This window comes from Oncorhynchus masou, chromosome 24 (assembly GCF_036934945.1).
Source record: "Oncorhynchus masou masou isolate Uvic2021 chromosome 24, UVic_Omas_1.1, whole genome shotgun sequence".
In the NCBI taxonomy this organism is placed as follows: Eukaryota; Metazoa; Chordata; class Actinopteri; order Salmoniformes; family Salmonidae; genus Oncorhynchus; species Oncorhynchus masou.
In genome coordinates this window covers 63549681-63562376 of record NC_088235.1, presented here as the reverse complement: position 1 = coordinate 63562376, position 12696 = coordinate 63549681, and the positions used below count along the sequence as shown (strand labels likewise).

Genomic DNA, 12696 nt, shown 5'->3' with positions numbered 1-12696 from the left:
GAGGGACATCCTGTCCCCAGACATGATCAGTCCACCGCTGGGGGACTTTCGCCACACCATTCACATCGGAAAGGGCGGCGAGAGGGACGCCTTCGGGGACATGTCCTTCCTCCAGGGGAAGTTTGAGCTCCTGCCTGGGAAAGGTGAGGTGTTCCGTCCGCAATACGGCGTCCACAATGAGTTCCTGCGGGCCAACAGTGCATCTGATGCCCAGTTCACCGAGACGCCCTCTCCGGTTCTGAAGAACGCCATCTCGCTTCCTTCAATCGGGGGGTGCCAGGCCCTCACCTTGCCCCTCCTCTCCACCAATATGTTCTCTATGCCCGTTAAGGAACCACTGGATAGCATGGTAGGGCGGGTTCCTACCCCTCCCCTAGGGGGCCCAGATGGGACTGATAAACTGGGGATCCTGGAGATGGAAACCCTGTTGTGTTCCATTGAGGTCTTAAGCAGCAACCACACCAAACCTCCTACAGAGGTCACAACCAAACCAGACGTCCTGCTGGATCTGATAGAGAAACCAGAGAAGCCAAAGACCAAGAAAGTCTTCAAAAGCAATTATGAAAATTATAATATTGAAAGAGGTTATGAAAAGCCTACACCAACCTACTACATTAACGGCAACATCAATGGCACCTGCAATGGTAACGAAGGCATCAACGGCAACGGCAACTGCAATGGCTTGGGAAGCTTTAACAATGACATTACCCTCTGCTATGAAAAAGCGCTCTCTGACTGCAATGGAGACTGGGTGGACAGGGACAGCGGGGTGGACGAGGGGCGCATTTGCGACATCGACTTTGAATTCTGCAATGACAAGAGGGTGTCACAGGACTCCATCTCCTACATCACTGGTTCCCTTTTGTCACTTGAACTCGATTTGGGCCCATCCATTCTTGATGATGTACTCAACATTATGGGTGACCCCAAGTTAAAGACAAGACCTTGAACAATGCTAAGGCTAGTGAGTTGAAAGGGAAATATAGAACTTAAGAGAGAACTATGAGAAAAGACTCACAAACCTGTCAAAATATTGTCCATGGCATGTGGATATTATTGTGATGGAAATTAACTTCGGTATGCAGCGCTGCTTGTGTTGTTATTTTCTGAAATATGTTTCTGTCTTAGCTTCCTTAGGGTTTCAATGCTTTTTATGTTTGTGCTTTGTGCTACAGGCATTAGAGATGCATGCGCTGTTGAATTACAACTAAACCCCAGCCTATTTTGCAATCTATTTTAGTGTTTTTTTAGTGTTCTTATCCCGGCTTTAGCTGTAGATAAAAAAAGATACGTGTTCTGAAGTAGTTATTGCTTTGATACACAATCTAAAGCTCTGTTTCTCAATATCTAAATATAATGCATCTTGGTGACTTTTAATGTGTTTATCAAAGCACTAATTTTGTTTGTCACATGACCATTTTATTAACAAAACTACAAAGATCCTATGCATACTATACAGTACTTGTTTTTGTTATATAGCGTTAATAAATAAAATGTGTCCTTTTTTCCCCCTACATTTTTTCAAAAGAGTGAAATAATTTGTGATTTAGCAGAGTTGTATCCTTGGTGGTATGAGATCTTTCAGAGGAAAAGACAGAGGTATAAGATAGAGAGTAAAATAAAGAGGAACACAAAGTGAAGACGATAGGCCTACACAGTACAGTACACTTCAGTACAGGTAAAAAGCAAGAAGGCGTGAGGAGAGAAATGCAAAACTCAAACAGACCGAGACAGTGGAAAAGAGAGAAGAGGGACAGAATGGCTTTCTTTCTCGCCTTCTGGCATTCTTTACATTCTCCTTCACTGCCCTGCGGTGGGAGCACTTGTGGGAGAGCACTCCTTGATCTGCTCAACCAGGCGCCTGCTCCTTTTGTTTGCGTGCGGACGGCACAAGCAGAGGAGGGGTCTTTAAAATTCCCTACATTCCAGCAATGGAGCACATGCATCTAGGAGCGGGCATAAATCAGCTGTTTAGAGTAGAAGGGGCTTTAAACCCACCCATCAATCAGTGTATAGTGGCGTTGGGATTGTAAAAATCTCTCCGCCTACCCACAGGCAAACTATGTTCAGTACAAAGAGATGGATGGCCACTCACCTCTGTCTGGCTACAATAAAGGAGGTGTTGGCATAGCAGTGTTGAGGCAACAGTCTGAAAGGGTAAGGCAGCTATAATTACCAACGCCTGTACCCTCTTAACCACCGCCCTCTCCCCCTTATATACAATCCCCATCCTCCATCTCCTCTTATGGTCTCTGAGTGGCCACGTGCAGGCTAAGTGTGCCCCCCACCGTGTCCCATTAGATGTCTTAAGAACCAGCTATGGTGCCACTCTTTAACCGGCATAGGACCCCTTCAGAAAACAACATAGATAAGGCCAGCCACAATAATACCCATGTGGGAACCATTTTCACAAGCTCCATCCCATTCCCATATTATTGTGTTCATTTGAGCAAGTTCATTTGGCATGCAAGTTCTGAGTTCGGTTTGCTTCCATTTTTGTAGAGGAATAGCTAGAGGTGATAAACCTCCACCAAATAATTGGGAGACCTCTATGTCCGTAAACAACAATGCAAAACCTAGTTGGGGGGGGCGGCGACTCGTGCTTGGCTGAACCAGACATGAGGAGGAACAGATTTCCGCCGCCCGTCATGCAAAACGAATGTGGTAGCTAGCAGATGCCCTGACCAGTGGAAATTCCTTGGATGAATTGTGAAGAGTTTTGCATGTGTCACCTCCGTAGTTTTCGAGCACAACTTCTGAGCACTGACTAGTAATGGAAATCGTGCTGCTGAGGAAGAGGTAATGACTATGTTCACACCTGTAATGGTACGACATTGAGTTGATGACAGTCTTCAGAGGACAGTCGTGTAACCATACATGTGTGGCTGTAGTATGTTGTGTAACACACTGCATGTACACAACATTAGGATCACCTTCCTCATATTGAGTTGCACACCCTTTTGCCCTCAGAACGGCCTCAATTCATTGGGGCGTGGACTCTATAAGGTGTCAAAAGTGTTCCGTAGGGATGCTGGCCGATGTTGACTCCAATGCTTCCCACAGTTGTGTCAAGTTGGCTGGATGTCCTTTGGGTGGTGGACCATTCTTGACACACACAGGAAACTTTTGAGCATGAAATCCCAGAGCGTTGTGGTTCTCGCACTCAAACCGGTGCGCCTGGCATCTACTACCATACCCCGTTCAAAGGCACTTAAAGCTTTTATCTTGCCCATTCACCCTCTGAATGGCACACATACACAATCCATGTTTCAATTGTCCCTAGTCTTAAAATCCTTCTTTAACCTGTCTCCTCCCCTTCATCTGGGCTCCCGAGTGGCGCAGCAGTCTAGGGCACTGCATCTGCATCTCAACTACGAGCCTCCGATAACCTGTACTGCCTGTCTCAATCCCAAAATTGCCAACTCTCTTAGCTGGTCTACCCAAAAATCATACAATAAGAATAGAGAATGCAAGGGATTGTACTTCTTTGTATAGAAGATGGAAAATAGCCTTGTTGGGCTGTGTTTTTATGACCAGGGGGGTCCAGGGCCAAGGTCAGTTCCTGTTGACCTGGATCAACCCAGGGTTCAATTCTCTACTGCTACAGCTGCTATTCCTCAACGCCTATGCATATCAGGCTTCTATCACGCACCAAATGGAAACATTTAGCATGTGATACGCCCACAGACATATTACAAAATATAACACCATCCCTACATGTTTCTCACTTGCTTCTATGGCTCCATCTTGAATTCACTTTATGTTTTCCAGCTCAGAGTAAATGCCTTTGAAATTCAATTACTACAAACGTTTGGCCCAAACTTTGTTATTTGCCATGTTTTCACAGTCATTAGTGCTGGGAAAAAGGGAGGGTCCTAATTGGTTTAGCCTTATTAGTGATTCTCCAGAAGGAGAGAGAGGCGATTTCTTCCCCCCTCGTTGTTGTGTCGGTCAGTCGCTTGACAAAATCAGCAAATACTTAATTACTCAATTCTATTTTCTATGACTTTGGTGGTGTGGGTTGGCAAAGTGGTAAGAAGCCTGACGTAGAGGGAGGACTTTAACTGGAAAAAAATATGTTTATTCACTTTCCTGTTACATGGAATTCAACTAGACTAAGCATGGAAACACAAACAAATAAGGTAGTTCATAGCCATATTTTCGAACATATTACACACTCCCTACAGGGAGGTATTAGCCATGGGCAGCCAAGATCATGGATTAGCAAGGTACCATAAACAGTCCACCCTAAGTTGAAGTGGCTAAACTATAAATATACTACTGAGCTTGTTTTCGCAAAGAATGTTCTCGTTCATCACGAGAGTTGATAAATCGTTCAGGTGTCTCTCGCTTCAAATAACCCAACAGAACATTTGAGATCATGGGAGTCCAGCTCTCGCATGTTTCTATTTCCTGGACTAAGGTGAAGCTGTCAGGTTTCAGGATGAATAAGCTTTGGCCCGTGGGCCAGGAGTGCCAAAGAAAGCATAACTCAAACCCAGGCAAATTTTTCCACCCCCGCTCAGACAGAGCCCGGAATAATGTATGCAGTGTCTTTCACATAGAAGTGTTACTTATGGAGCCCCTCATAGTGGTATTCGCACTAGGCAAATAGAGGGACATTTCCCTGCTCTCTGGCCCGCCGAGGAGAAAGTAGAGGCGCGGTCAGGAGGATAGGATAAAGATATTCTTGTCTTCCTCTCACTGCTCTTCCACAACATCGAGCAAAACATGACCGCTTTCCGTACACCCAGAAAGGAAGGCAAGAGTAAATGTTCTGCTAGGCTTATCTTAAAAATAAATATGAGTGTTATTGTTGTTGCATAAGGAGATATGATTTCTTGTCGAGGGCAATAAGTGGAGCTTTATGGGAACATTTACTTTGGGATGCTGTGCACAGAGGCAGGGATCAAGTGTTCTCCCCAAACCTGCTGAATCTGCCGCTTGGAATGGAAACCAGCTCACCTTAGACAGAAGGGTAGAAAACGTGAGACCGTGGAAAACTTTCTTTGCCTGAGGGGCACAAACATTACAGGAGGAGAGAGTGACGCAGAGCAGACTACAAGCAGGCTCACACGCAGTTTGGTCTCCGGGGCCTGCATACTTCAGGTCTGCCGTGTTAACGGTTGTTTGCTACCGTTTCCATGGCGAGGGAGGTTTGTGTCTGCAGCACGTGGAGACTGAAGCTGAGGAGGAGGCAGAGGGCAAAGGTCAAGGATTGAAGCGCAGGACGGTGTCAGATCGTTGAATGATGGGAACAAGACGAGACTGTAGTACCTCACTGTGTGTTCAGCCATCAGTCCTCACAACCCGTAAAGACGTTTATAACTGTTAGCTTGCATGCGGTTAACCCTAAAGGTCTATGTTGGTGTCTTATTTTGAGAGGGAGAGTTTGTTAATTAACGTGTTACCACTGCATTTGTGAAGTTTGAACTTGGTGGACAACATAAATCGTAGGTAGAGTAATACATTAATGTACAGTACAGTAAAAGAAGCATGATGTACAGTTAAGAGGAGTGACTGGTACTTTATTGGCTTCAGATACATGTTTCTATCCCCCAGAGTTCAGCCTGCATTCAGAGACAGACAGACACAGTACTGTACAGTATTCTGCTGTACTGTCAGCTTAGTGATTAATACAGAAAAGCCTTCATGAGACAGGACACAAGCAGGGGCCCGAAACCAAAAGTCTGCAGAGCTTGCCAGTTAATCTCCTTAATTTATGACATCCCTCACACTGAAAACATCATGAATTATTCAGTCATCCCACTCCCGACAGAATGCATGCAATAGTGACAGAATCTTGTCATATAAAGGACTCATATTCATTAAGCATCTCACAGTAGGACCTCTGATCTAGGCTCAGTTTTGCCTTGATCTGCCAATTTCTGTCTGTATCGTCTGCAAAGTTTGGACCAATCACTACATATGTAAAGGTGATTCTCTCCCAAACATGTACATGTCGGTTGTTTTGCTCTAGGATGTCCACAAGCCTTACAAGACTAGTCTGAAGGTAGCTGGTACCAGGTTCAAATCAAATTGTATTTGTTACATACACATGGTTAGCAGATGCAGTAATATCTAACAAGTAATCTAACAATTCCCGCAAAACTGCCTAAAACACACAAATCTAAAGCGGTGAATGAGAATATGTACATGTAAGTATATGGATGAGCGATGGCCGAGCGGCATAGGCAAGGTGCAATAGATGGTATAAAATCCCGTATTTACATGTGATATGAGTAATGTAAGATATGTAAACATTATTAAAGTGGCATTATTTAGAGAGGCATTGTATCAAGTGATGGCCTTGAGATCAGTCTGATGGCCTTGAGATAGAAGCTGTTTTTCAGTCTCTCGGTCCCAGCTTTGATGCACCTGTACTGATCTCGCCTTCTGGGTGAATGGAGTAAATGTGGAAATAGTTTAGTACATAAAATAAGGTTTTAAAATATATCTCTCCGATATAGGACAGACACCTCAGAACAAACTTCCATAAAAATTATTTTTGACTATCTGTATATCCACAAATGAAGCTGTTATTCAATGTGTTTCTATGGGCTAATAGCAGTAAGGCCAAATTCTGTTTCATCAAATAATTGTTTTATAAACTGTATATTTTTTTACACCTTTTTATACTTTTTTTTTATACCTTAATAGCTTAATTAAATTAAAAATCAAATAGCTAAATGATCCCTGGTATGACCATCTTAAAACAACTCCATTAGCTTAGTAGAACCCCCCCCTTCACCCTCACCCCCACCCCAGCTGAGACTCTAGAGGGTTAAATCATAATGAATAAGAGAGGGAATCTATATCAGTACTCCTACTGAGACGCTTTATGAGACGCTGAACTGTCCTCAAAAGGCAGTGTAAGTAGGAGGGGGTGAGATCAAAGCATCCCTTTCCAGTGGCGTCTCCTCTGCTAAGTTCGGCTGTGTTTTGAACGGCCCTACTCATCTCTACAGCAACAAGTGCACATTAAGAGTATCTCCAATAGGGTGTCCTACTCAACTGCCTATAACCACACGTGTGGAATTAACGTATGTGATGGTTATATATTTGCTCTTTGCAGCGTTGCCTGAAAACAACCCTATGAGAATTCCTACGATGTCGGGGGGGGGGGGTCGGTCAGTACCTGGGAGGACATTTCCTCTTATAGATATGGGGGAAATCCAGCCGGGGTGACATCATTTGCCCCTTTTTCTCTCATCCTTCTCTCTCTCTGTCCTTATCATACAGCTCTAGGACACTTCTGTCAGTGTCGTGGCACTACTGTTCAGAAGTTCACAGTGTCACCTCAGAATCCTAAAGTGGGCATTTGCACCCAGTGTACTTACTGCAGTGTACTCAATGAGCATGCATGGACAGTTACTGTTAGAAGTACAGTAGGCCTACTGTTACAAAACCAGATAGCTGGCCTACTGATATTGTTGCCCTCTATGTCTAGGGGTCCTAGGCCTAGATACATGGTCTATACCCTGATTTGTTGTGTGCATATATGTGAGAAGTCAGAGTATGCAGACTGTGGTGCATGCATGTGCCCAGGAGAAAGTAAACTTCCAGGGGTCCAGGGCCACCCCCATCTTGAATCCCAAAGGGCCAGACAGCCCAAGCAGAATATTATTTCGAAATGGTGACTAAAGTAAATATGTACAAAAAGAATGCCCAAACTAAATAGACAACACGAAAACAAAGGCTGGTGATAGGAGGCTTCTTAACACCTCGCTCACGGGTTGACAATCATCCCTAATTGCCCACACCTGTGTGATTATCAAGGCTTCACAAGGCTTTCTGAAAGCCTGTGACCCGGTTGCTGCTGCCCCCTGGGGATGGAGTGTGGAAGTGGTAGTGTCTACTTATGCTCCTAAGACCTAAACTCCCTAACCAATATCATAACACTACAAAATAGATATATTGTGAGTTTCTATAGTGAATTTGAAAAGTATTAGAAATGCATGAAACATTTTTGTACATTCTAGCCAGTGACTAACTCAAAGAAAGCAATATTGCTTTTATCTACCTCTAACATTAACTTCCTGCATTAAACAAGTTTAACCTGCTGTACCACACACTTACAAACAAACTCACATACACAGATGGATTTTTCCCCCCATTTTTAAATGGAGGAGTGTTCACAGGTCAACGGTTTACATTCCTTCCGTTATAGCCCAGCCGCCCTCGGATTCTGCCCTTTTAAGGTAAGACCCTACTCTCTGTTTTCCCTATCCTCCTCTTGATCCCTCCATTTCCAAGGAGCTCTATCAGTGACTCAGATTCTCTTTTATCGCCTAAAAATACTTTTGTTGTTGTTGTTGTCACTGGAGCTGTCATGTGAGCTGTCATGTGATCACATCTGCAAGACTGGTTCCTCTATAGTCTAAACTCTTGAATAATCAGGCAGTAGCTGGGCACTATTCACTTCACGTTTAGTCTGTTTGAACATTTTCCCTTTGGACTGTCAATCCTAGTCAACATGGGGTAAATCTGCGACAAACCCACAGTACGCCCTGAGCCAGAATCCATGTGACACTTCTACTCCAGACCTCAATCACTGTCTGATTGAGCATTAGACCATTTTAAAATAAGAGCTACTTCCTTCCTGATAGTGGACCAGATTGAATTTGACAGAGTCCGTATAAGTGTAAGTCAGAAGCCGACACCAACAACGTTATGGGTAATATTTTCAGAATGTGTCAGCATAGGTTTGAAACTGTGCTGTATATTGTTAATCTGCCAAGTAGAGAAACTGTTCCTCCAATGGACAACCAGATGTTCTATCTTGTTGGGTTATATGACCAGAGTCTGACCAGAGTCCGGAGTCTTATATTAAAAAAGTGCGAAGAATCAGATTGTGTGAGATGCAATGTAAGCCATGCTGTATGTCTCAAAAAAATCATGTTAGTCTAAGATACCTTAATAGAAAATGACTGAAGTAAAAGTGGAAGTCACCCAGTAAAATCCTGCTTGAGTAAAAGTCTAAAAGTATTTGGTTTTAAATATCAAAAGTAAATGTAATTGCTAAAATTGTCATATCTGCTCCTGTTACGCCCTCTGGTGTTCATCCAGTGTCTTCTTGACCTGCAGTTAATCCCCCTGAACACTCTCTCTCCCTCTCTGTGTGATTGTGTGGTTGGAGACAGGTGTGCTGGAGTCAGAGCAGATCCCTACCAGCTGCAACTCGTTCCATAATCAAGACCTCTACAAATACTCAGTCCTGCCACTTCCACTCTGCCAGATTGTAATCTCTGCTCAGTCAGTTCATGATTCTAGCCATTTATGATTATTCAAGAGCCTATGCCTGTTTCCCTGCCAGACACCGTTTATCCTCTCATTGCAGTTACCGCTCTGTCTCTGGCTCCTATTCCACATCTCACCACCCAACTACCTTGCTCTGGATTTTACTCACCACCACTACCTTCCATTCCCCTCAGGACCTGTTTACCCTGTTCACCTCAGCTAACTCCAACCTCAGTCTCCACATCTGTTTTTTCTGCAACTCATCTGAGCTTCTGCATAGTAAAGTACAGAACAGATACCCATGTAAACTACTTAAGTAGTACTTTAAAGTATTTTTATTTAAGTACTTCACACCACTGTGAGGAACATGAACTCATCCAAAGATAGAACATCACCAATGTCAAGTTGAATGATCAGTGAATACTTCACAGAGGTATACATTTTCGACCTCCTCCAACATGGTTCTTCATCTCTTGGAGTCGATGGTCCTCCCTCCCAGTCATCAGTGAGGAAATTACTTGTCTGGGGTAATGTCGACGTTATCAGGATTGTTCAACATCATTTTACTTAAAAGTGGAATTTCAAATCAAAACAATTTGCAAAGTTTCAATAGATCTTGAAATCTTACTACAAAATATTCAGGAAATGAATACTAGATTGTATTTTCATATCTGAGGTACAATAACAGTGTTGACATGTGTTGACAAGTGTATGTAACAGGGTTGGTTGTGGTTTCACTTGCCACTGAAGAAACATTTATTCAATGTTTGTATTCCTATTGGTTGGTTGAACATGCATATCAACAAGGTATTATGCCATTGGTTAGTTAGGGGGAGTCCGATAATTCTATGCAAGAGGTAGTTAAATTTCTGAAATATCGTATGCTATTTTTTTATCTACAATGTGTACAAATTCATTATGTACATTTCCTGATATATATATACCTATATATAGTTGAAGTCGGAGGTTTACATACACCTCATCCAAATACATTTTAAACTCAGTTTTTCACAATTCCTGACATTTAATCCTAGTAAAATTTCCTGTTTTAGGTCAGTTAGGAGCACCACTTTATTTTAAGAATGTGAAATGTCAGAATAATAGTAGAGAGAAGGATTTATTTCAGATTTTATTTCATCACATTCCCAGTGGGTCAGAAGTTTACATACACTCAAGGTGTATTTGGTAGCATTGCCTTTAAATTGTTTAACTTGGGTCAAACGTTTTGGGTAGCCTTTCACAACCTACCCACAATAAGTTGGGAGAATTTTGGCCCATTTCTCCTGACAGAGCTGGTGTAAACTGAGTCAGGTTTGTAGGCCTCCTTGCTCTCACATGCTTTTTCAGTTCTGCCCACAAATTGTCTATAGGATTGAGGTCAGGGCTTTGTGATGGCCACTCCAATATGCCATTTTGCCACATCTTTGGAAGTATGCTTGGGGTCATTGTCCATTTGTGACCAAGCTTTAAACTTCTGACTGATGTCTTGATGTTGCTTCAATATATCTACATAATTTTCCTGCCTCATGATGGCATCTATTTTGTGAAGTGCACCAGTCCCTCCTACAGCAAAGTACCCCCACAACATGATGCTGCCACCCCTGTGCTTCATGGTTGGGATGGTGTTCTTCGGCTTGCAAGCCTTCCCCCTTTTTCCTCCAAACATGATGATGGTCATTATGGCCAAACAGTTCTATTTTTGTTTCATCAGACCAGAGGACATTTCTCCAAAAAGTACGATCTTTGTCCCCATGTGCAGTTGCAAACCGTAGTCTTGCTTTTTTGTGGCGGTTTTGGAGCAGTGGCTTCCTGCTTGCTGAGCAGCCTTTCAGGTTATGTCGATATAGGACTCGTTTTACTGTAGATATAGATACTTTTGTACTCATTTCCTCCAGCATCTTCACAAGGTCCTTTGTTGTTGTTCTGGGATTGATTTGCACTTTTCGCACCAAAGTACTTACATCTCTAGGAGACAGAACGCTTCTCCTTCCTGAGCGGTATGATGGCTGCGTGATCCCATGGTGTTTATACTTGCGCACTATTGTTTGTACAGATGAACATGGTACCTTCAGGCGTTTGGAAATTGCTCCCAAGAATAAACCAGACTTGTGGATGTTTATAATTATTTTCTGAGGTATTGGATGATTTCTTTTAATTTTCCCATGATGTCAAGCAAAGAGGCACTGAGTTTGAAAGTAGGCCTTGAAATACATCCACAGGTAGACCTCCAATTGACTCAAATGATGTCAATTAGCCTATCAGAAGCTTCTAAAGCCATGACATCATTTTCTGGAATTTTCCAATCTGTTTAAAGGCAGAGTCAACTTAGTGTATGTAAACTTCTGACCCACTGGAATTGTGATACAGTGAATTATAAGTGAAATAATCTGTCTGTAAACAATTGTTGGAAAAATTACTTACTAGACTGACTTGTCAAAACTATAGTTTGTTAACAAGAAATTTGTGGAATGGTTGAGAAATGGGTTTTAATGACTCCAAACTAAGTGTATGTAAACTTCTGACTTCAACTGTACAGTACAGTACCAGTCAAAAGTTTACACACCTACTCATTCAAGGTTTTTTCTTTATTTTTACCATTTTCTACATTGTACAATAATAGGAAAGACATCAATACTATGAAATAACATATATGGAATCATGTAGTACCCCAAAACAGTGTTAAGCGTGGGAACTCAATCAAGACTGTTGGAAAAGCATTCCTCATGAAGCTGGTTGAGAGAATGCCAAGAGTGTGCAAAGTTCTCATCAAGGCAAATGGTGGCTACTTTGAAGAATCTCAAATATAACATATATTTTGATTTGGTTAACACATTTTTGGTTACTATATGATTCCATATCTGTTATTTCATAGTTATGACTTCACTATTATTCTACAATGTAGAAAATTGTAAAATAAAAAATAGATGAAAGAAGTCTTGAATGAGTAGGTGTGTCCAAACTTTGACTGGTGTGTGTGTGTGTGTGTGTGTATATATATATTTTTTTTTATTTATTTATTTTATATTTATAGTTTACATCCCTGTTAGTGAGCATGTTATCCTTTGTCAAGATAATCCATCCCCCTGACAGTTGTGGCATGTCAAGAAGCTGATTAAACAGCATGATCATTACACAGGTGCACCTTGTGCTGGGGACAATAAAAGGCCTATCTAAAATGTGCAGTTTTTTCACACAACACAATGCCACAGATGTCTTTAGTTTTGAGGTAGTGTGCAATTGGCATCCTGACTGCAGGAGTGTCCACCAGAGCTGTTGCCAGAGAATAAAATGTTAATTTCTCTACCATACGCCGTATTAAATAATTTGGCAGTACGTCCAACCGGCCTCACAACCGCAGACCATGTGTAACTACCCCAGCCCAGGACCTCTACTTCCAGCTTCTTCACCTTTGGGTGGGGTGAGGAGGAGTATTTCTGCCACTAATAAAGCCCATTC

The 12696-nt window shown here is 42.4% G+C and overlaps 1 protein-coding gene and 1 long non-coding RNA gene across 4 annotated transcripts in view; both read left to right on the top strand.

The window, feature by feature from the left end:
- The window catches only part of LOC135511673 (cdc42 effector protein 3-like), an 11792-nt gene extending 10286 nt beyond the window's left edge, over positions 1–1506 (top strand). For all 3 annotated transcript variants that reach the window (XM_064933152.1, XM_064933154.1, XM_064933155.1), the window contains one exon: positions 1–1506. This exon is cut by the window's left edge and continues 339 nt beyond it. In XM_064933152.1, coding sequence (XP_064789224.1) covers positions 1–949 — 949 coding nt within the window. In that variant the 3' untranslated portion in view covers positions 950–1506.
- Positions 1507–8118: 6612 nt separating this feature from the next.
- LOC135511672 (uncharacterized) lies at positions 8119–9751 on the top strand. The gene is made up of 3 exons (XR_010451291.1): positions 8119–8201; positions 9144–9255; positions 9341–9751. It is a non-coding gene; the product is annotated as an uncharacterized LOC135511672 (long non-coding RNA).
- The last annotated feature ends 2945 nt before the right edge of the window (positions 9752–12696 follow it).